The 23,257-nt window shown below is 52.1% G+C and overlaps 2 protein-coding genes across 3 annotated transcripts in view; one reads left to right on the top strand and one right to left on the bottom strand.

Annotated features, from left to right (window-relative positions):
• Positions 1-562: 562 nt before the first annotated feature.
• MESP1 (mesoderm posterior bHLH transcription factor 1) lies at positions 563-10,552 on the top strand. 2 transcript variants are annotated; one of them, XR_746328.3, is made up of 5 exons: positions 563-1,451; positions 1,653-1,867; positions 4,976-5,075; positions 7,239-7,567; positions 9,931-10,552. XR_746328.3 is itself a non-coding variant. In XM_003921619.4 (2 exons), exons 1-2 carry the CDS (start codon positions 744-746, stop codon positions 1,764-1,766), a joined length of 822 nt encoding a protein of 273 aa, XP_003921668.2. In that variant the 5' UTR covers positions 563-743; the 3' UTR covers positions 1,767-2,006. The 2 variants fall into 2 exon arrangements, 1 of the variants encoding a protein (XP_003921668.2); XM_003921619.4 differs by lacking the exons at positions 4,976-5,075; positions 7,239-7,567; positions 9,931-10,552 and having other exon boundaries at positions 1,653-2,006.
• The window catches only part of WDR93 (WD repeat domain 93), a 52,573-nt gene continuing 37,895 nt past the window's right edge, over positions 8,580-23,257 (bottom strand). Inside the window, exons 14-17 of the mRNA XM_003921755.3 lie at positions 21,224-21,287; positions 19,175-19,331; positions 18,668-18,863; positions 8,580-8,887 (exon numbers count right to left, since the gene is read on the bottom strand). Of these exons, the coding sequence (XP_003921804.1) occupies positions 8,725-8,887; positions 18,668-18,863; positions 19,175-19,331; positions 21,224-21,287 (580 nt within the window). The 3' untranslated portion in view covers positions 8,580-8,724. The remainder of the gene's footprint in view (positions 8,888-18,667; positions 18,864-19,174; positions 19,332-21,223; positions 21,288-23,257) is intronic.

Here is a 23,257-nt window from a genome sequence, read left to right as displayed (position 1 = left end):
GGTAAAGTCTAGTGGTGACAGCTGTGGCAAGAGGCTGAGCCCTAAACCCTGCCGGGCTAAGGTGTCCTGGGGTTGGAGGCGCAGGCTCGCCCCTCCCTCTGCTCAGAAGGTCCAGCAGCCTGACCAGATTCCGCAGCTTGCTGGGTTTCCCGGGTGCTGCTTCCCTGCACGGTCCACACACCTGTCCCAGTGTCCTCACCAGGGAAGGGTCTACCCAGGGCCAGCCTGCCTCAAAGAAGTGGTTTACTGTTTTCCCCGCCTTTAGAGGGAATGAGGCCCCTGCTCCTGATCCTTACTAGGAGCACTTCCACTGTCCAGCTGGCGCATACCCCGAGGCTCCCATTATGCAAATTGGACGCTAAGGTGCAAAAGAACTAAGAATTTGCTTAAGGTCCCCAGCAAGCGAAGACGGGCTCCAAAGGTAGGAAGTAGACTTCGTTTTTCTGACCCAGCTTCCTTTAACCTGCAGGGCTGCCCCAGCGCCCCGGGCTTCACCCAGCACTGGGTGCAGGCGGGAAGCCCAAGAAGCTGATTCGGCCCAAGCGAGGGCCCAGGTGGGTGAAACGGGCGCACCAACGGGCTGGCACCTTGGCCCCCCGTGGATTCAAAGGGTGGGGCTCCGCCCCCTCCCGGCCCCGAGTCCGCTTTGATGTGCTGATGCGGCCTGGAAGGGGCCACTTCACACCTCTGGCGCGGCATAAAGCGGTCGCCAGTCCCCAGCCGGCAGACGCGCCGCTGCCGCTATGGCCCAGCCGCTGTGTGAGTCTTGGATGTTCTCCGCGGCCTGGGGCCCGGCTCGGCCGCCGCCGTCCTCCGAAAGGGACTGCTCCGCTCCCTCGTCCCCAGACTCGTGGGGCAGCCCCGTGCCGAGCCTCGCGCCACCCTGCGCCCGCCCAGACTCCCGCGCCGGGACAGTGGGGAGACGCAGCGCGCGCAGCAGCCGCCAGGGTAGCGGACAGCGGCAGAGCGCCAGCGAGCGGGAGAAACTGCGCATGCGCACGCTGGCCCGTGCCCTGCACGAGCTGCGCCGCTTCCTGCCGCCGTCCGTGGCGCCAGCTGGCCAGAGCCTGACCAAGATCGAGACGCTGCGCCTGGCTATCCGCTACATCGGCCACCTGTCGGCCGTGCTGGGCCTCAGCGAGGAGAGTCTGCAGCGCCGATGCCGGCAGCGCGGGGACGCGGGGTCCCCTCGGGGTTGCCCGCTGTGCCTCGACGGCGGCCCCACGCAGGCGCAGACGGAGACGGAGGGGTGGGAGCCCGGGCCGGGGCCGGGGCCGGGACAGGGGCGCGGGCTGGGCCTGGGCTCTGCCGTCTGCGCCGGGGCGTCCTGGGGGTCCCCGCCCGCCTGCCCCGGAGCCCGATACACGCCCGAGCTGCTCGACCCGCCTGCGCTCTTCGCCGATGCGACGTGCCTGGAAGGGCAGGCGATGGAGCCGAGCCCGCCGTCAGCGGTTAGTGCCTTCCCCTTGCCCCCGCGCACAGCCCCACCGCCCACCACAGCCAGGACCGGGCACTGTAGCGCTCCCTGCCCGCAGCTTGGCCTCTACAGTATGCCCAGGGCGCCAAGAGGGAGAGCAGGAGAGGCCACGAGCGCGGACACGCTCACGAGGCCACCAGTGCTGAGGCTTGCGCTGTCCTCTTTCTCCCTGCAGCTCCTTCCCGCCGACGTGCTGGCCCTGCTGGAGACCTGGATGCCCCTCTCGCCTTGGAGTGGCTGCTGGCCTGAGGAGCCCAATGACAGCGGACAACTGATGCCCTCTCTGTGAGCACCGAGGCTGTTGTGGCCTCAGCACCTTCGAGGTGGTTCCTCTGCCAACTGCCTTTTCTGGAAGAGGGCACGGCGATCCCAGCAGGGGCATTGCTGCGGGTGAGAGCCGTCCCCACCGCGCTGGCTCTTCCCAGCGCCCCCCTCCATGGAGGGACCCATAGGGTTAGACGCTTTGAGACAAGCAGGAAGCTCTGCCTGATGTGAATTTATTTATTTGTGAATAAATGTGCTGGTGTCAGTTGGCCATTTCTTCTTCCTCCCCGTGGACACAGCTCCCTCTCTCCAAAGAAGAGCATGGGAGAGTTAGGAGGGGTTCTTGCAATCTTTAACGCCCCCCCTCCATCCCCGGAGGCCCAGACTCCTTTGGCCTTGCCCCCAGCCCTGGCTCAGCATCTCCTAGTCCAGATGGGTCAGCCTGGAAGGGGTGGGGAGGGGCGACCTAGGAGAAGGCGGTGGTAAGTAGAATCTGCTCATCTTTCCTTTGAACTTGGTGGGGAACTAGTTAAAACCGAAATAATTCTGTAGAAATACAACTCTTTTATTATTTATTGTATGTACATCATATACCTAATACATGTCATACTGGACAGTTTTACGGAAGGATGAGGGTCAGCACTCAAGCCCATATAGGCTTCAGAGTCCCAGCTCTCAGCCCTGGTATGATTTTGCCAGCTCCATTCATATTGGGGCCTGAGGGACAACAGCTCCAAGGGGTCACTTTCTTGGATCCTGGGGCCTTATTCTCCATGTACTGGAGCAGCCTGGCCTTGAACGACCCCCTCCGCCTCCCCCGCATTTTCCTATCTCCCTTTTCTGTGGGGTTTCCCCCTTGTGGCTTAGGGACATGCATAAAGGTGTGGCCGTCCTGAGTTTATATAACCACGACCTCGTAGAGGCCTAGCTGGGGAGAGATGAGGAACTCATAGGTTGCATCGGAATCCGCACAGGCAGTTGCACTCCTTTCGTTTGCTGGATTCATGTCAGGGAGAGGGGTGCCAGGCATGGTACCAAGTGCCTGTAATCCCAGCTACTTTCGAGGCTGGGGCAGGAAAATCGCTTGAAGTCAGGAGGCGGAGGTTGCAGTGAGTTGAGGTCGCGCTGTTGCACTCCAGCCTGGGCGACAAGAGCAAAACTGTCTCAAAAAAATAAAAAGGAGAGGGGAGTCTTGAGTCCAGGAAGCCTGTCTTCATCCAGCCCAGGGTGTTGGGAACCCTCACGCTTGGAGGGTGTGTGGGGAGAAGGGATGTAGCCTCTCTGGATACCCAGTTTGCTCCTCCTCTCCTTCAAATGTCTGGAACACAGGCCTTAGTGTCTGCCTTTATAAGAGCGTTAAGATAAATTCTCATGCCATAAAATTCACTCTTAACGACTGAACGGTTTTAGTATATCCACAGAGGTGTGCAATCATTGTCCCTAATTTTAGAACATTTTCAACCCCTCCCAAAGAAATGGGGTACCTGTTAGCATCACTCCCCACGATTCTCCTCCCAGCCCCTGACACTCATTCATCTAGTGTCTGTCTCTATAGGTTTACTTTTTCTGGACATTTCACATAAAAGGAATCCCAAAATACGGCCTTTTGTGTCTGGCTTCTGTGGCTGAGCACACTGTTTTGAAGGCTTATCATGCTGCCTCCTGTGTCAGAATTTAATTTCTTTCTTTTTTTTGAGACTGAGTCTCCCAGGCTGCAGTGCAGTGGCATGATCTCGGCTGACTGCAACCTCTGCCTCCCAGGTACAAGCGATTCTCCTGCCTCAGCCTCCCAAGTAGCTGGGATTACAGGCGCTGGCAACCACGCCCAGCTAATTTTTCTATTAGTAGAGACAGTGTTTCACCATGTTGGCCAGGCTGGTCTTGAACTCCTGACCTCAGGTGATCCGCCCTCCTCAGCCTCCCAAATTACTGGGATTACAGGCGCTTGCCACCACACCCAGCAGACCTTCATTTCTTTTTATTGCCCAGTATTCTTCCATTGTTGGCTACATCTCTGTTGGTTTATCGGTGCATCCGCTGATACTGGTGAGCTCCTTTTTCAGAGCTTCAGAGGTCACTTCTGGGACTCTGTCCCAGGCCAGGAGGGGCAGTCAAGCAGAGTGGGATCGGGTCCCAGATCTGGAGTTCAGGGATCCAGGCCAGGCAGGGCACACCTTGGCTGGGGCTTGGCCACAGAGAGTGGACTCTAAAAGCCAGGCCTGCAGCGGGGTGGGATCTCACACCTTCGCCTCTCCTGCTCTCTGGCCCATCTCTCACTTCCCTCCCGGTACCCTAACTGGGCAGCGGGAAGTTTTCTGGAGCCGACCCAAATTAGAAGGTCTATTTGCATGGCAAAGGCCTTGCGTTTTAGGATGGGGAATTAAAGTTATTAGCAAGTCTTTTCACAGATAGGTGGGGATCATTGGCCAGCCCCTTTCCCTGCAGAGGGCTTCTCCTCCGGCTCCACGCCTGGGAGGGTCCCACTGTTTATTAGCACCCAGGTGTGAATTTTCATTAACAAGATCCTGCTAATAGCTGCCCAGACAGGATTGGAGATAGGAAGGGGCGCCTCTCACAGTGCCGGCGTCCCCATCCCCCATCCCGGCCGGCCCCTTCCGCACCTGGAGTAAACCCTGTGCCCGTTCACAGAGCCGACCACAGTAGCCAGCGTCCAGGTAGGCACCTCGTGCCGGGTGGTAGGGGAGCCTCTCCCGCCTCGGTTCTCAGCCCAGCTGCGAGGTAAGCCCAGCTACCGGCCATTAAAAACAGGAGAGTTGAGGAAAAGGCTGCAGGTGGTGGGCTGCAGCGTTTTCCAGACCTGTGTGTGTAATCACCGGTGTGCTGCCCTCGCTACAGCTGAACACCAGCTTGTCTCAAGAACAGAGGGTTCTGGGGGTACCTCACCTCCCCCAAGGCCCAGGTGGGGTGCCCCAGTATGTAGTGGTCTGGGCCAGGCCCTGCGTGCCGTGGAGGGTTAGTGAGAGGGACCGCACAGCACAGGGGCGCCCGCTGAGGCCAGCTAGCTGCTCTCTGGTCCCCGCTGGTCCCCAGCCGCCCTCCTGTTCTGGGGAGCTGCTGTCGCAGGGCCACCTGGCGAGAAGCCAGCGCAGGGAAACGCACGTTTCCCGAGCAGCGACCCTCGGCCAGGCTGTGTGCTTATTGCCTGAAATGTGCCATCTAATTTCAAGTGTTGTGGCTTAGGGTGGGTTTGCACTCTCCCTCTTTTACACACAGAAGCTGAAGCACAGGGAGCTAGTATGCAGCCCCCGGGGACGGGGTCAGCTACAGACGCGTGGCTGATGACGCCTGTCTTTGCAAGAGCCCTGGCAGCAAGGTAGGGTGTGTGTGTGTGGCGTGTGTATGTGGTGGGGGGCACAGCTGTGTGTGTAAAATAATGCTCCTAACGCACACTGTGGCGGGAGTCGGGGGGCTGTGTGTGTGAAATGTGTAAAATAACGTTCCTAACACATGCCGGCCACCAGTGTCATGGTTAGCAGGGAACTAGCTTCTGCTTGTGGACCACAAGTGTCACTCCACACTGAGACAGGGATGTGTGGCTGCAGTGTGGATGCTGTGTGGATGTGTGGATGCTGTGTGGATGTGTGAAGGTGTGGATGCTGTGTGGAGGTGTGGATGCTGTGTGGAGGTGTGGATGTGTGGATGCTGTGTGGATGTGTGGAGGTGTGAATGTGTGGATGCTGTGTGGAGGTCTGGATGCTGTGTTGATGTGTGGAGGTGTGGATGTGTGGATGTTTGGATGTGGATGCTGTGTGGAATGTGTGGAGCTGTGGATATGTTGATGCCGTGTGGACGTGTGGATGCTGTGTGGATGTGGATGTCTGTACACTATGCGCATGGATGGGTGTGGATGTGTGGATGCCGTGTGGAAGTGTGGATGCTGTGTGGAGGTGTGGATGCTGTGTGGAGGTGTGGATACTGTGTGGAGGTGTGGTTACTGTGTGGAGGTGTAGATGCTGTGTGGATGTAGATGTGTGTACACTGCACAGGGATGGGTGTGTGGAGGTGTGGATGCCGTGTGGAGGTGTGGATGCTATGTGGATGTGGATGTCTGTACACTGTGTGCATGGATGGGTGTGTCGAGGTGTGGATACTGTGGAGGTGTGGATGCTGTGTGGATGTGGATGTCTGTACACTGTGCGCATGGATGGGTGTGTCGAGGTGTGGATACTGTGGAGGTGTGGATGCTGTGTGGAGGTGTGGATGCTGTGTGGATGTGGATGTCTGTACACTATGCGCATAGATGGGTGTGGATGTGTGGATGCTGTGTGGAGGTGTGGATGCTTTGTGGATGTGGATGTGTGTACACTGTGCGCATGGATGGGTGTGTGGAGGTGTGGATGCCGTGTGGAGGTGTGGATGCTGTGTGGTTGTGGATGTGTGTACACTGTGCGCATGGATGGGTGTGTGGAGGTGTGGAAGCTGTGTGCATGTGTGGCTGTGCGCATGTGAGGCTGTGCGCATGTGTGGCTGTGCTCATGTGAGGCTGTGCGCATGTGTGGCTGTGCTCATGTGAGGCTGTGCGCGTGTGTGGGTGCTGTGCACATGTGTGGCTGTGCGCATGTGTGGGTGCTGTGTGCATATGAGGCTGTGCGCATGTGCGGCCTCTTTGTGGATGCTGATGGGACAACATGTAAAGGAGGGCAGCACATTAAGGACAGGCCAAGGTTCCAGTGTGAACGTGGGAGATGAAGAAGAGGGGTGGTGGTCCACAGTTGTCCCTGAGTGGATGGTAGACTGTCTCAGAGCCAGGCAGGGTGGGTGGTGTGCTAGGAAGGGCTGTGCTCAGATCCAGCCACCCTCAGGTCAGTAATCAGCAAGTCCACCTGAGGGGCACATGGATGCCACAGTGTGGGGCGGCATGGGGCTGGGAGGGAAGCTAGCCTGGTCTGATGGCAAAGTCCCTGCTGGTCCCAGGGCCAGGCCAGAGGCCACTTTGTCCAAGTGCTGACTCAGCCTGCGCGCAGGCCTGAGAGGGAGCGCCTCTTTAAATGCTGCTCTGGGCACTGGTTTGCCTTGCTCTCGTCCCAACAGTCCCCTGAGACTACTTATTTTTTGATGTTTTTGATGTTTCCAGTGTATCTGTCACCCAGAGGGCAAGGTCCTCTTTGGGGCCCACAGGCACGGGCATGGCCTGCTCAGCCTAAGGCTACACAGGTGGAGGTGGCTGGAGCCCTGGCAGCCTGGCCTCCCAGCTGGGGAGCGCCAGCCTAGTGCTGACAGGCCCTGGTTCCCTCTCCCTCTTCCCGCTGGTGGGACCTGGCACAGAAGGCGCCTTGTGAATGCCTCTGCTCCCCTCTCCCCACCTGCTCTCCCCACATACTGGGAAAGGAGGTGGCCAGGTGCGGGCAGCACATGTCTTGGCAGAGGGTGGGCTGGGCTCCCCACTGGCTCTGCTGGGAAGGGTGCCTCTGCTGTCTGCCTGCTCCGCCTCCCTCCTGCCTTCCTCCCTCATAACCCTGTCATTTCCTTTCCCCAGAGCGCTCTTCCCCTGTCAGTCCTTGGTGTGAAGTGGCAGGACCCCTCCCTCCCTCCAGGGACCGGCACCTGCCGCAGGCCTGACCATCATGACAGTGAGCAGTTCCAGAGAGAGACCACAGGCAGGCCAGTGAGCAGGGGGCTCAGGGCCTTGCCAGAACCACTGGAAGGGGTGGCCCGCTGGGTGCTCCTGGTGTCACCGAAGCAGAAGGCCTGCCTGAAGGAGGAGTAGAACTGAGAGGTGGAGGGAGACTTGGGATCCAGCCACACCATCGGCATGACTCCTAGATGGCGAAGTTATCGGAGCCAACACACCCCATTTCGCTAAAGGTAGAAACTGAGTTTGGTTTCTAGCATCTGCTGTGGAATGCCATGGGGACTTGGCGCAGGCTGTTCTGTCTATCCTGAGTCTCAATTCTCTTCTCTGTAAAATGGGGATAACTTCTGTTCCACAAGGTTGCTTTAGGCTCAGATGTAAATACACAAACCACAGAAATGTTGATTCCTCACCACCTTTAGGTGATGTGTAAGCCAAGACCATCTTCCTAATTCTCCTCCCTCATCTCCAGAGAGCTGCCAGAGCGCCTGCTGTGTAGAGGGAATTATGCCAAGAGCTATGCTGGCTGCGGCATTTCATTCCCATGGTGGGGTGTAGACAGGGCCAGAGTGTCTGAGGCGGGGATCCCTTCATCCAAGGGGGACAGTCAGCCAGCCAGTATCAGTGCCGTACGGGAGGTGTCTGGCCAACAAGGGATGTGGTGTGTGGCCCAGGGAGGAAGTGGACGAGGCCACAGAATCAGCCGCCACTGCAAGCCCTGCGTGCAGTCAGCCTCCCGGGTAGTTTACATCTGAGAGGCCAGGCAGGCCTAGGACCAGGCTGGGACATGTGACCCACCGTAGCCTCAAAGGCTCCACATGGGCTGCTGGGGACCCCTCTGGCTGGTTTTTCTGGGAGAGCAGTTGCTAGAGAAGAGCAAGGTGTCTCTCTGCCCAGACTCCTCTAGCGTTCTGGGGGCAGCAGTGGCCTGGGTCTGGCCTGCCTGCCACCTCTCCCTCCCACTCTGCCTCTCACACCTGCGTGGCCTCAGGCCCTTATGCCACCACCCAGCCTCAGCTCCTCAAACCTGTTCTATATAGGTGTGAGAAGCGGCTGGAGAGGACAGGGGGCCTCACAGTTGCTGGCGTGGGGCATCTGCTTATCTGAGGAAAGTGACTCTCCAGGGCCTAGGAGGTGACTGGCCGTTACCAGGCCTGGGACTCAAGTTGAAACTGTCATCTGGGCCCTGCTGGGATCTGGACTGGGTGGGAACGATGGGTTACACACCACAGCAACTTGGGAGTCTGAGACAATATCACTGTTTATTTCGGTGACACATCCACCCACCTGAGGGCTCTGACAAGAGGCTGAGTTCCTGCCGCCCCTGCGGAGGCCTCAGGCTCCGAGTGCAGGCCCGTGCAGCCGCGGCTCTGTCTCATTTCTCCTGGCCTCAGTGTCCCGGGAGCGGCTGCCCAGTGACTGACACCTTTTCAGCGCCCAGGGTGGTGGCAGCTTCCTTCTTGAAGTTCTCTCTCTGGAGCAAGAAGGAGTACCTCCGGAGCCGGGTCCAGTGCTCCTGCTCTTTCTCCAGGTTCTTCTCCAGTTTCCGATAGCTGAGGACCACACAACTATGATGAGAGGAATCTGCCCTCACTCCCCCAGCTCCCGGGTCCCCAGGGCAGACCTTGACAACCCGGTGCTCCTGCGAGAAACTCACAGGACATGCCGGCCTCATCTCTGTGTCCTCAGGACTCAGCCTGGTACACAGCAGGTGCTTAGAAAGCCTTTCCTGAGGAGCCATGGGTCTAGCATTCTAACCTGTGAGGTGTGCATGGATAGACAGGATGGCAAACTGAGGAACTGAAAGGCTGTTTGCAAACAAGCTGTGGTATTACCCACCTGGAACATTCAGACTGAAAAAGAGGACGTCCTGACACAGGCTCCACCAGGGAAGACTCTTGAGGACATTGCGCTTAGTGAAATACGCCAGTCACAGAAAGACACACTGTATGATTCCAACTTTTATAAAGATGGTTTGAGTTAGGTCTTTTATTCATTTATTTATTTATTTGAGATGGAGTTTCACTCTTGTTGCCCAGGCTGGGGTGCAATGGTATGATCTCAGCTCACTGTAACCTCCGCCTCCCAGGTTAAAATGATTCTCTTGCCTCAGCCTCTCAAGTAGCTGAGATTACAGGCATGTGCCACCATGCCTGGCTAATTTTGTATTTTTAGTAGAGACGGGGTTTCTCCATGTTGGTCAGGCTGGTCTTGAACTCCCGACCTTAGGTGATCCACCTGCCTCAGCCTCCTAAAGTGCCAGGATTATAGGCATGAGCCATTGTGCCTGGCCAAGTTGGATCTTTTAAAAAGTAAGAGTTGTTTTAATAAAATAAATACGTGCATGTTCACTACAGAAAAATCAGAGAAGCCCAAGATTCACCCCTCATGGTGGCAGAGATGGGCATGCTTAGCAGGGTGGAGGGGTGTCGGTGGGGTGTTCTGGGGAAAGTGCAGGTGGATGAAGTGAAAATGCTTAGCTGAACAGAGAGAGGAATACTTTGGGGGAGAAAGACAATGGTCATTGATTTGGGGCTCTGCATGTGGGACATCTATGTGGAGATAAGCTTTTAATTAATTAATTTTTTATTTGTAGATGTCGATGTAGAGATGGGATCTCGCTATGTTGCTGAGGCTAATCTTGAACTCCTGGCTTCAAGCAATTCTCCATCGCAGGCTCCCAAAGTGCTGAGATTGCAGGTGTGAGCTGCCGCGCCTGGCTGGTAATGTCCAACCTTTCACAGAAATGGTGAATGCTATCTTAAAAATGTATTGGAGACGTTTTTTATATTTAGATTTATATAACTGGTTATATGAATATATTTAAACACTGGAGAAATTCCTTCACTGTCTGAGAACCAAGCAACATGCACCCATATTTTATGCTCATTTGCCTCTTAAAGGAAAGGGCTGAAGATAAAGTAGCAATGTGTACTTTATATTTTTGACCTTAACTCTGCCAATCTAAGTAGAACTCCCTGTTTCTAAAATGGTTTCTTTTAGGCTGAGAACGGTAGCTCATGTCTGTAGTCCCAGAACTTTGTGAGGCAAGGTGGGAGGGTCACTTGAGCCCAGGAGTTCAAGACCAGCCTGGTCAACATAGAATTTTTATTATTCTACAAATAATAAGTTAGTTGTATGTGGTGGCGGGCACCTGTAATCCCAGCTACTCAGGAGGCTGAGGCAGGAGAATCGCTTGAACCTGGGAGGCAGAGGTTGCAGCGAGCTGAGATTGCACCACTGCACTCCAGCCTGGGTGACAAGAGCAAACTCCATCTCAAAAAAAAAAAAAAAAAAAAAAGTTAATACAGTAAAAGATAAATAAAAGTAAATAAAATCAAAGAACGCAGGTGAATATACAATCAAAAGTAAATCTCCCTCTTACCTCAGATCCTTATATTCTGTTCCCAAAGCAGCTGTAGTTAATAGTTTCTTACACATTAAAATTTTTACACACACGCAAGCATAGACGTGCCTATGATCTTTTCAACACATAAATGGAAGTATCAGCACACGGCCCTGCACCTTGCTTTCTTCCTTTCAAATTGGTCCTAGAAATCACTTCTGGGCAGCACTCCGTCTTGCCGCCTCCTTCTCGCCTATTAATGACACTTCAGTTTCCAGACTTTTGCAAGGACCATCAGGGTGCCATGAATGTCTTGGTATGTGGGCATCCTCACCCATGTGTGGGAGTGGATGGGCAGGGGAGAGGCAGAGAGGTGGTTTGCAGGTTAGAAAGTCAGACTTTGGACTTAAAGTGCTTGTGTTCAAACCCTCCTCCTTCCCTTAGAAGCCGGTGATGTTAGGTGGGCAAAATGACCTCGAGAAGCCTCAGCTTTCTCACTGTCCTGGGATAATAATCATAGTAATAAATAAAATGGTACCTGCAAAGCACTTAGCACAGTACCTGGCATCCCATAAGTGCTCAATAGAGGTTAACTGCCATACTATTTATGCTGCTGCTGATAAATAAGTGGCGGTTAGTTGGTCGGAACAACACGGCATCGTAAGTGAGCATGCAGGAGGCAGCCACACCGATGGAATGAGAACAGGCTGTAAAAGACGAAAGAGCACAGAGGTGCCATCACAGCTCGCTGCAGCCTCCACCTCCAGGGCTCGAGAGATCTCCTGCCTCCACCTCTCGAGTAGCTGGGACCACAGCTGGGACCACCAAGCCTGGCTAATTTTAAAATTTTATCATTATTATTTGTAGAGGTGAGGGTCTCAATATGTTGCTCAGACTGGTGTCGAACTTCTGGCCTTAAGCAGTCCTCCAGCTGCAACCTCCCAAAGTGTTGGGATCACAGGCGTGAGCCACCATGCCGGGTTAACAGGAGTGCTTTTAAAAATATGATGTTGGGCCAGGCGTGGTGGCTCATGCCTGTAATCCCAGCACTTTGGGAGGCCGACACAGGCAGATCATGAGGTCAGGAGTTCGAGACCAGCCTGGCCAACATGTTGAAACCCCATCTGTATTAAAAATATGAAAATTAGGCCGGGTGCGGTGGCTCAAGCCTGTAATCCCAGCACTTTGGGAGGCCGAGGCGGGTGGATCATGAGGTCAAGAGATTGAGACCATCCTGGTCAACATGGTGAAACCCCGTCTCTACTAAAAATACAAAAAATTAGCTGGGCATGGTGGCGCGTGCCTGTAATTCCAGCTACTCAGGAGGCTGAGGCAGGAGAATTGCCTGAACCCAGGAGGTGGAGGTTGCGGTGAGCCGAGATCGCGCCATTGCCTGGGTAACAAGAGTGAAACTCCGTCTCAAAAAAAAAAATGAAAATTAGTAGGGCGTGGTGGTGCATGCCTATAATCCCAGCTACTTGGCAGGCTGAGGTAGGAGAATCACTTGAACCTCGGAGGTGGAGGTTGCAGTGAGACAAGATCACACCATTGCACTTCAGCCTGGGCAACAGAGTGAGACTCTGTCTCAAAAAAATAAATAAATAAAAATACGATGTTGCTGTGCAGAAGCGCTTTCTGTATCTCATAAAAAATATGGATGGCTAACCTTTACTGAGTGCGCCAGGCACATGTCCTGTGAGGAGATAGTAGCATTACCAGTTTTAAAAAGGTCATTGAGGTTTGACCCAGTCACACAGCTAGAGGGCGCCAGAGTCAGGCTCCCCCCTGCCCCTGCCTCCCTTCTTAACCATCTTCACCCTCCTCCTGCCCAGGCCGCCAAATCCCAGAGGTCACACCCTGAGTTTGAGGCTGTTTACAACCACTCCTCAGTGAAGCCTAATGATGAGACAGGATTCCAGGCACATGACACTTAAAACTTCTGTGTGGCTAATCAATCAAATCACCTCCAATCCAAAGACAAACCAGGAAAAATGATTTGCAATGTCTTAACAAAGAACTCTTAAAATCCAAAGAAAATGAGCAATCTCTAGGAAGAAGAGCCAGAGCAAGTCACAGAAGAGACAGAAATTTGCAACATACATGACAGATGCTCAGCTTCCTCAGTTTCCCAGTTAAAACAGTCCTGAGCTATAGATGGCTGCTTTGGCCTTCGCAGCCAGGGTGGGAGGTAGCAGGAGACTGAGGGTGACCTCAGGCTGCACACCTGGGGTCTATGAAACTACACAAAATTTTGGGAGAGATTCATCCCTTTGTTTCTCAAGAAAGGCAAAGGAAAATGAAGATAGGCCCATAATTTTAGCCCCAAGGATAGTAACAAAGGGGTCAGAATATCATTCCCCACCCTCCTCCGCCAGCCTTGAGGAAAATGTTACCCACTGTCTACACAGGGCTCCCCCACTCCCCTCCGCTCGCCAAGGGAGCCGTGTTCTAAGTGGATCTTGGACTGCTGGGTCAGCTGGGGGACTCGTAGAACCTGAATCGTGCTTGGTCTGCTATTCACAGGGAATATGGGAAAACAGCTTTGTTTCTGTTTCCTGGTACCCTGAAAATTCCCTCTTGTGATCAAAAGTGACCCAGCCAGAGAAGCTGGACTCTGAACCCGACAGGAAGTCAAGCCAGATGGACGTGGTGCCCCTGAGGCCTGGGTTGGAAGGAGCAGAAGCAGGCCCCCAGGGGGTGGGGGTGGCACATTTGGTGCTAACTGGCTTTCTCTGGAAGCCCTGAAGGCAGGCTCCATTTCACACTGGCTGTTTACAAAATCCCAGCGCTGGTTTTGTGAAAACAATTTGGACAGACCATTGAACGTCTGAAGCAGTCTATTGCCACATGGACAGGGCCAGTGGCCAAACTATTACAGACACAAGGAGTAAACAGAAAAAATAAAAAGAGGCTTAAAATAATTAGGGCATATATGGATATGTAATGATTAGACCAGGAGAGCTGAATGTTAATGACAGAATCTAGGATGTAGGTATACTGGTATCCACTCAAAGTTTTTTCAGAGCTTCTGGGTGTTTGAAAATTTTCATCATAAGATGTTGGGGAGAGCCAGGTAAGGTGGCTCACGCCAGCACTTTGGGAGGCTTCGGTGGGTGGATTGCTTCAGCTCCAGAACTCAAGACCAGCCTGGGTGACATAGTGAGACCCTGTCTCTATAAAAAATGCTAAAATTAGCCAGGTGTGGTGGCTCAGGCCTGTGGTCCCAGATACTTGGGAGGCTGAGGCAGGAGGATCACCTGAGCCCATGGAGGTCAAAGCTACAGAGAGCCATGATAGTGCCACTGCACTCCAGCCTGGGGGGACAGAGTGAGAGCTGTCTCAAAAAAGAAGAAAAAAAAAGAAAAAAACAATGTTAGGGAACAGGGGAGTACTTTTGGGGAAAACCCCAGATATCACAAGTAGAACAGGAAAAGCCTTCTTTAAATTGGTGTTTCCCAACAGATCTCTGGGACCCAGATCAGAAAATGGTGGCCCCAAGGCATATGACTCAGATCCTGTAATCCATTCCAAGTAAATGTGCCTTTGAGTCTGATTCAAGGAAGCAAGAACTGGGGCTGCCCCTCACGACACACACGGTGTTCCCTCCCTGGGGAGCGCTCCTCCTACCTTTCTGTTCCCCAGAGCCCCAGGCCCTGCTCCTGGACAACCCAGCCCACCATGCTCCAGAATATAACTTAATGACTTTTTTTTTTTGACGTAGTTTCACTCTTGTTACCCAGGCTGGAGTGCAATGGGACAAATTCAGCTCACTGCAGCCTCCACCTCACAGGTTCAAGCCCTGCTGCCTCTAGCTCTCTTCCTGCAGAGGGATTCTCAGGCCATCCTCTGCACTACACCCCGCTGCTGGGGACCTTTCTGAAGAGGAGCTGGGGCTGGAACCCAGGACCTAAGCTATGTTGACAAGGAGAGAGACAGCTGGGAAGGGGGAGAGTCCCTTCCATTCCCTGTTGGGGGGCCAAGATGGGCCTCTGGTGTTCCGGAGACTGGGGGACATCAGGGGAGAAAGGATGGCCTTCTCCTTCACCCAACAGTTCCAACTGCAGAGGAGTGAGACATGCTAGAGACATCCTTTCCACAGAATAGTACATGGGCTAGAAAAAACATATTTATAAAGATATTTTTCTCAAAATTAAACAGTCATTAAGGGCTGGGCATGGTGGCTCACACCTGTAATCCCAGCACTTTGGGAGGCCAAGATGGGCAGATCATCGGAGGAGTTAGAGACTAGCCTGGCCATCATGGTTAAATCCCATCTCTACTAAAAATACAAAAAATCAGCTGGGCGTGGTAGCACATGCCTGAAATACCAGCTACTTGGGTGGTTGAGGTAGGAGAATTGCTTGAACCTGGGAGGCGGAGGTTGCAGTGACCTGAGTTTGTGCCATTGCACTCCAGCCTGGGTAACAAGAGTGAAACTCCGTCAAAAAAAAAAAAGTCATTAAGTTATATTCTGGAGTACATAAATCCAGATAAAAAAGGGACCATGAAACACCATCTCAGTTGGGGTAAATGCCAAGGGATGACGCTGAGGGGAGAGGCGCTGGCACAGTAGCGGCCATGAAGGTGATTTCGAGTGTGGCATGATGGGTTATTTACATTTTCTTTTTTGTACTTCACTGTTTTCCGAATTTTTAAAATAAAGATGGGGTTTCACCATGTTGGTCAGTCTGGTCTTGAACTCCTGACCTCGCGTGATCCACCCGCCTTGGCCTCCAAAGTGCTTGGATTACAGGCGTGAGCCACCACACCCGGCCTGTTTTCCAGTTTTCTACAAGTGAATATATAACAACTTGGAAATAATGAATATACTTTTTTGCACTGGGAAATTACTCTTGTTGATGTAGTAGTTCTACACTTGAGGAGACTTTCATGGGTTCAGGAGGTGTCTGTGGACTAGGTGCCTTTGGTTGAGGGTGAGAAGTGTCAACAGTTAGCCTGTGGTCAGGTGGAAGATGAGCCGCCCAGAGCTGGAGCCGCTGGCTCTTGGTCATTTCCCACAAGTAGGGCGGCCTGTTGGCCTGGGTAACTGGCAAGGCTGACGCTTTTAGGCCAGTAAGAGGAGGCGGTTAGACAAGAATCGAGAGAAATGGAAACAAGCTCATTCAGCAAGGGGGTCTCAGAGGCTCTAGGTGGGCATCAGAAAGCTCCAAGCCAAGACCCCCTTCGCAGGAGAACTGCTCATTACGGACTAGACCAAACCTCATGCTCTTCACTAATTTCTTCACCATTCTTTTTAATCTATTTGCCAAAACAGTACTTTTTTTTTTTTTTTTGAAAAGTTGCAAACAGGGAAAACACAAATTAAAAACACCACACATACTTCTACGACCTGCCGGAGTATACATTCCCAGGCTTCTCTCTCTTTCATTCAGAATCAGGATTATACCATAAATAATGTTATAACCTCTCTCCATCTTTTTATTTAGAAAAATTTCAAACTTATAGAAAAGTTGCAAGTAATACAATGAAACTTTACCTAGATTCGCCAGTTGTGAACGTTTTATCTCCCTCTCTTTATCAATAATTTTCTGGACCACTTGAAAGTAAGTTGTAGGAACATTATGTCATGTCCCTGTAAATTCTTCAGGTGCATCTCTCTTTTTAAAAATTGTTTTAATAAAAAAAAAATTAACAAAACATAGAGATGGGGGTCTTGTATGTTCCCCAGGCTGGGCTTGAACTCTCAGACTCAAGCAGTCTTCCCACCTCTGCCTCCCAAAGTGCTGGGATTACAGGTGTGAGCCATCACCACCAGCACAGCTGCATCTCTTAAGAGCAGGTCATCAGGGGTTAGAATAGGAACCCTCCCCAGTGAAGAGCAGCTAAACCTTCTTGGTAAACCTTTAGTGGGGGCCAGTGTCAACCATCCCCTTCTTCATTGTCTCCCTCCCGCAAGATTCACGATGATACTCCTCTCCTGAGGAATAGGGACATTTCCCTCCAGGAGGCGCTGAGAGCCTCCCAGCCACCCCTGCCGCAAAGGAACGACTTGATGAACAGGAAGGTGGAGAGGCGCTATGGTGTCACCTAGTGGTGATGTTGAGTTTTCCCAGGCATGAACTTGGATTAGTAGGGAACCATCATCATGGTCATACCCGCCATTTACTGAGCAACCACCCTGTGCCTGGTACTTTCCATGTGTCATCCCACTTAATACTCAAGCCCTAAAATTCAGGCATCATTAAAATGGCCAGAACACAGCCTGGCACATCACAGGTGCACAATATGTGTTTTATAACTGAATGAAAAAACAACCTCTGAGAGGCAAAGTAACTCTCCCAAGGTCTCATTGTAAGTGGTTGTGTTTTGGCGCTAGACCTGCATATCTTAACCATTCTACTTCAGTCCTCCCTGAGGAAAGAGTCTAAATAGAGAAAGGGGGAAACAGTCGTGAAGGGACATTATGGTGATTGGAGAGATCACAGATCTCAGAGGTCACATTACATACATAGGGACTTCAGGGCCCTGGGAGGAAAGGGGCCTGCCAGCACCACCTATTTCTTTCTTTCTTTCTTTCTTTCTTTTTTGAGACGGAGTTTCGCTGTTGTTACCCAGGCTGGAGTGCAATGGCGCCATCTCGGCTCACCGCAACCTCCGCCTCTTGGGTTCAGGCAATTCTCCTGCCTCAGCCTCCTGAGTTGCTGGGATTACAGGCACGCGCCACCATGCCCCGCTAATTTTTTGTATTTTTAGTAGAGATGGGGTTTCACCATGTTGACCAGGATGGTCTCGATCTCTTGACCTCGTGATCCACCCGCCTCGGCCTCCCAAAGTGCTGGGATTACAGGCTTGAGCCACCGCGCCCGGCTTCAGCACCACCTATTTCTATAGTGGCAGGCCCGGGACGAGGACCCAGGGCTCCACTGATGACCTCAATCTATCCAAAATGTGTGGTCAGATCACAACAGGAATCATCAGTAAGGATTTGCAAATCCCCAGAAATGTGTTGTGAGATGAATTAGAAGAGACACCTATTTCTCCAGAATGGCGTGAATACTGTTCCTTACGCTTTGATAGCAGAAAGGAGGGCAAGCGAATGGTGCCTGCAGGATTAGGGAGAGCGCAAAGGGGAAGAGGAGAAGCGCACCATAACCGCTTATCTGAATGACGGATAAAAGATGGGGTGTTAGATCACGGGTTGGCAAACATTTTCTGTGAAGGCCCAGAATGTAAATAATTTAGACTTTATATGTCATGCTGTCTCCTTCACAGCCTTCAATACTTCTGTGGCACACAGCAGCCACAGATAATACATATAGAAATAGGCATGGCTGGGTTCAAATACAACTTTATTTATAAAACCAGACAGTAGGCTGGATGTGGCCTACAGGTCATAGTTTGCCAATCCCATCTTAATGATTGTGTCTAATAATCCAAACATACTTTTTTTTTTTTTTTTTCAAGGCAGGGTCTGGCTCTATCACCCAGGCTGGAGTACAAGGGCACAGTCTTGGCTCACTGCAATTGCAGCCTCTGCCTCCCAGGTTCAAGCGATTCTCCCGGCTCAGCCTCCAGATTAGGTAGGACCAAAGCCATGTGCTACCATGCCCAGCTAATTTTGTGTATTTTTTGTAGAGATGGGATTTCACCATGTTGGCCAGGCTGGTCTCGAACTCCTGAGCTCAAGCAGTCTGCCTGCCTCAGCCTCACAGATTGCTGGGCTTACAGCATGAGCCACCATGCCTGGCCTAAACATACGTTTAAGAGGGAATTGACAGAGTTAAAAAGATGACAACAAGAAAACACCAACTGGAAGCCCTTCTTTTCTACCAGCTTGAATTAATTACCCCTTTTCTACCAGTCTACATGTGAGGTGGAGTGCAGCTCATGGGCTATCATACAGTAGAACCCTTCACTTAGGGGAAATTTCAAGGATGAAAGGATTTACCATAAAACAAACTCCACTATCCCTCAATCCAGAGAAAACCCCAGATGTGGGAGGGGGTGCAGACACAGAGCTCTTTACCTGTTCTGGAGGAAATGCTCACATCTTTTCTCCAATGTCAGTGCCTGGGGGAAGGCCATGTCACCCAAGTCCCTTTGAGGAATGGTGCAGTTTTTTGAGAGATTTTCCAGGAATCGGCAGGCCTCAAAATTAAAATAGAAAACAGAATACTGGATCTCAGCGTCGTCGGTGGACTCAGTGTCTTGTGAATAGTCTCCTGTGATGAAACAAGAACACGTGCTCTGTGTGAGAGCCGCTCTCTCTGTGGGCTCTGTGGTCTGCATGAGTATGTGGGCTGCTCTCTGCTCATAAAGCTGGGTCATGTTGGTTGAGCGGTGACTTCAGAGAGAAGACCCTGCTGGCATTTCATCGACGTGCCCTGTGAGGACTGAACTTGGTACCCTCTTTGGCCTATGGTGGAGGGGGACACAGAACGAGGAGGTGATCGGAGGGGCTCCCTCTGTTTGTGAAGAACTAAGAAAGTAGGGGAAATGGTCAGTGGGCATCAGCCCTTGTCCCTTTCTGTACCTCGGAGCAGGAAACATGGATGGTGTCGAGACACCACGAACACTGGCTCCCAGGGGGCCTCCGGAGGAAAGGCTCTCGGGGGGGCAAAGGCACAGATGGTTTCAGGCTTAGCCACATCCATAAGGCACACAGAGCCATTCTTGGAAAAGATGAGCACCTGGGAAGCAAAGAGACAGTGGTGAGCAGGGGCTTCTACTGGACTCTGACCTTCTCAGGAAGGTGGAGTGTAGCGGTCACCCCAGTGAGGCACTAGAGAAGCAGCTGGACATAAAACATCTTGGGTCAGGCCAGGCGTGGTGGCTCACGCCTGTATTCCAAGCACTTTGGAGGCCAAGGCAGGCGGATCACCTAAGGTCGGGAGTTCAAGACCAACCTGACCAACATGGTGGAACCCCGTCTATAACAATAAATAAATAAATAAATAAATAATTAAAAAAAACCCAAAAACCATCTTGGGTCCCTGCCTCCAGATTCATTCAGGGCTGCTGGGGACTGCACACACCTGTGCCGACTCCTCGGGGTCCCCCTCAGCCAGCAGGCCCTCCTCCACATGTCATCTGCTCCATGGTTACCCATCCCTCCCCTTTCCCTGGTGTCTCTTCCAAGTTCTTTGCGTTTCTGCTGAAGAGCTCACCCTCTTTTTGGCCAAGATTCCGTTTTTCACCTGTGCTCCCGCCTTTCCCTCCCACTGCCTCGTGACCCTGCTCATCTAGCAGCCTCTCCTGGCCTGGGATCTGACCTGGGGACTCCCTCCTGCCTGGGCTCTTTCCTCTCTGTAATGAACATACTAAACTCACCCCATCCTTAGAAAGGACTCACCCGCTTTGACCTGACATCCTCCTCCAGCTGCTGCGCCACTTCCCCTGCCCCACACAAGGGTCTTTCCACACCCTGTCCACTCCCCCACCTCCCGCTCTCTGTCTCCCGCCCCCTGTCTCCACCGTGTTCTTGGTTTTTCTGCAGCACAGGACACCACTCTCAGTTCCTTCAAACTCTCCTCTCTGAGCTTGCAGAACTGTCCCCAGGCGGTTTTCCCTGGGGCCCCTCTCAGTCACTTTGGGAACTGCTTTTCCAGGTCCTGTAAGTGATGGTAGTGCTCATGGGAACCTCCTCCCTATTCCCTATTCACTGCTTCTCTTTAACTAGGGGAACCTGCTCTCCCCGCCCCCACCCCCTCCGCCGCACTTCAGCCACCACTCACTCACTCTACCTGGCTGGTCAACATGGAATCTACCTTTGCAGCCCTGGGCTCTTTTGGAGCCTCCCCTGGGGGTCCTGTAGGCCCCTCGCCCTCTGCAGGGCCACACCAGGAATCACAGACTTTCTCTCCAGGCCTGCATTTCCCTCAGTGGGCCCTGTAAGGACCAAGGACCGGGGAATCCGCTCTGCAGGTGAGGATCAACCACGGGAAATCAGCTCTGCAGGTGAGGACCAACCGCGCATGCGCCCTCTCGTTGGGCAGCAGCCTCAGGTGGCCCAGCATGTGGAGTTCATCTGCGAACTGTCCATCCCGTCTCTAAACATGTTGCTCCCCTCCTCCGACCTCTCTGTTTTGAGACCCACCCCACATAGGGGCACATCTATACCCTTCTGCCCAGGGTACAGGACCTTCCACGGTCTGGCCCGGGTGTCTTCTTACCCGCGGCCCAGCCCCTCTCTCCCCGCCTCCCTCAGCAATCTCCTGTTGCCGCACCGGAACTTCATGGTGCTGCCTCCTCAATGCCTCTGGCTCAGCTCAGCTGTCACCTCCTCCAGAAGACAAACTGTCTTCCCCTGCCACCAACTTCTGTGGGCTGAGTTAGGTGGCCCCTCTCTTCCGTGCTTCCATTAAAAAGTTACTATCACAGCCTTTCTCATGTTCTAGGGCAGCTGCCTGGCAACTTGTCTGTCTTCCCAAATGAGCTGTGTGCTCCGTGAAGGCAGGGACTTTCTATTTGTAAACCCGAAAGGGAGTCCAGTGCCTAGCACATAACAGGCCTTCAGTAAGCATTTTCTAAACGATAGATGAACACATTCACGGAAGAGAAATGAGAGGCATGGGGAACATACCATGCCAGGTAAGGCTGGGACTGGGGCCACTGCACAGATGGTTTTTTCCAGGTGCTTCACAGGCCTACGAGACAGAAAACACACACACAGTCTCAAGAATTTAAAAGTGTTGATATTCTCTTCTAGGCATGTACCCTGGGGAAATTCAGAGAAACCAAGACATATGTGAGGAGGCTGTTCACAGCAGCAACAAATTAGGAATCATCCAAATACCTATCAGTAGGAGGATGCTTACATCTTGTGGTATATGATACAATGAAATATAATACAGTAATGAAAACCAAAGAACTGGAGCTACATGCATCAACATGTATGGCTCTTGTGAACAATGGTGCAAAGCCAGATACAGAAGAAATACCACTGAAAAACAAGTTGGAGGCTGGGTGCAGTGGCTCACACCTGCTGTCCCAGCACTTTGGGGGCCAAGGCAGGAGGATTGCTTGAGCCCAGGAGTTCAAGACCAGCCTGGGCCAGAGTGAGACCCTGTCTCAAAAACAAAACAAAACAAGAAAGAAAAGAAAAGGAAAGGAAGGAAGAAAGGAAGAAAAAGAAAAAGAAAGTGAAAGAAGAAAGTTGGAGGATAATGCTTTCCTTTATAAGTTTCCTAAATATGCAAAGCTAAATAATATACTGTTTAGAGATACAGTCATACAAATTAGTTAATTCTTTTTTTTAAATACATTCTTTTTTTCTTTTCACAGAGAAGGGGTCTCACCATGTTACCCAGGCTGGTCTTGATCTCCTGAGCTCAAGTGATCCACCCGCCTTGGCCTCCCAAAGTGCAGGAATTACAGGTATGAGCCACCATGCCTGGCCTAAATGTGGTGAATTCTTAAAGCAAAGGAATGATGAATTTAGAAAAATGGTGTGGTAGATTGAAAAGCAATTAGCTGTTTTTGGTAATGACTCCCATCAAAAGATTGGAGTCTGATTTTCTACCTCTTGAATGTGGGCAGGGCTGCGGGATGTGCTTTGCCCAATGGGACATTAGCAAATGTAACATGAACAGAAGCTTGAAAAGCATTTGTGTGCAAGGGCTGCCCTCTCCTGCTGCTGGGCGCCCTTAGACTACGATGTGAGGAAGCCTGGGCTAGCCTGCAGGAGAGACCATGAGGAAAACCGGGGTGCCCTGGCCAATAACCTGCCAACTGCCAGGTGTGTGAGCCAAGCCATCTTAGAGCCCCACTCCCTAAAGAGCTGCACGCTGCAAGCTGCCTGAAGGCACATTTGAGAGCCTAGGTGAGACCAGTAGAATGGACTGAGTTCAGCCCAAATTGCTGACCTGCAGACTCAAGGACTAAACAATGCCTATTTTCTTAAGCCATTAAGCTTTGGGGTAGTTTGTTATTTAGCATTAGGTAATTAATAAGGTGTTTGGGGTGGAGCAAGAATGACTGATGAGGGAGAGGTACATAGGGAGCCCAAATGGAAATGGAGGTTATCTTTTTCCAACAGGTCCAGGGGAGTTGCTCTCATTATTCTTTATTACACATTACACACACACACACACACACACACACAATACAGGTTCATTTGCCTGCATTAAGTATTTTAAAATGCTTATTTATTATTTATTTTATTTATTTTTTTGAGATGGAGTTTTGCTCTTCTTGCCCAGGCTGGAGTGTAATGGCGTGATCTTGGCTCACCGTAACCTCTGCTTCCCGGTTCAAGCGATTCTCCTGTGTCAGCCTCCCGAGTAGCTGAGATTACAGGCATATGCCACCACGCCTGGCTAATTTTGTATTTTTAGTAGAGATGGGGTTTCTCCATGTTGGTTAAGCTGCTCTCGAACCAGCCCGATCTGCCTACCTCAGCCTCCCAGAGTGCTGGGATTACAGGTGTGAGCCACTGTGCCCAGCCAGTATTTTTCAGTGTTTAAAAGACAGAGAGAGATCCCTGGGGAAACTGATGGAAGGTTACTGTGGGAGAAATGAGACTCTTCTTGGCCATATGGGATAGGAAAGATGTTATATTAGTCAATTTTCTACTGCTTATAACAGAATACCTGAAACTGGGTAATGCATAAAGAAA

Source organism: Saimiri boliviensis, chromosome 5 (genome assembly GCF_048565385.1).
Source record: "Saimiri boliviensis isolate mSaiBol1 chromosome 5, mSaiBol1.pri, whole genome shotgun sequence".
Taxonomy (NCBI): domain Eukaryota; kingdom Metazoa; phylum Chordata; class Mammalia; order Primates; family Cebidae; genus Saimiri; species Saimiri boliviensis.
The sequence above is the reverse complement of the archived record's forward strand: the minus strand, read 5'-3'. Positions and strand labels throughout refer to the sequence as shown.

Bases quoted from the DNA above. Each gene is read 5' to 3' on its own strand.
- MESP1 (XM_003921619.4), top strand. From the start codon at position 744: ATGGCCCAGCCGCTGTGTGAGTCTTGGATGTTCTCCGCGGCCTGGGGC. The intron at 1,452-1,652 runs GTTAGTGCCTTC...TTCTCCCTGCAG, and splicing joins AGCCGAGCCCGCCGTCAGCG to CTCCTTCCCGCCGACGTGCT.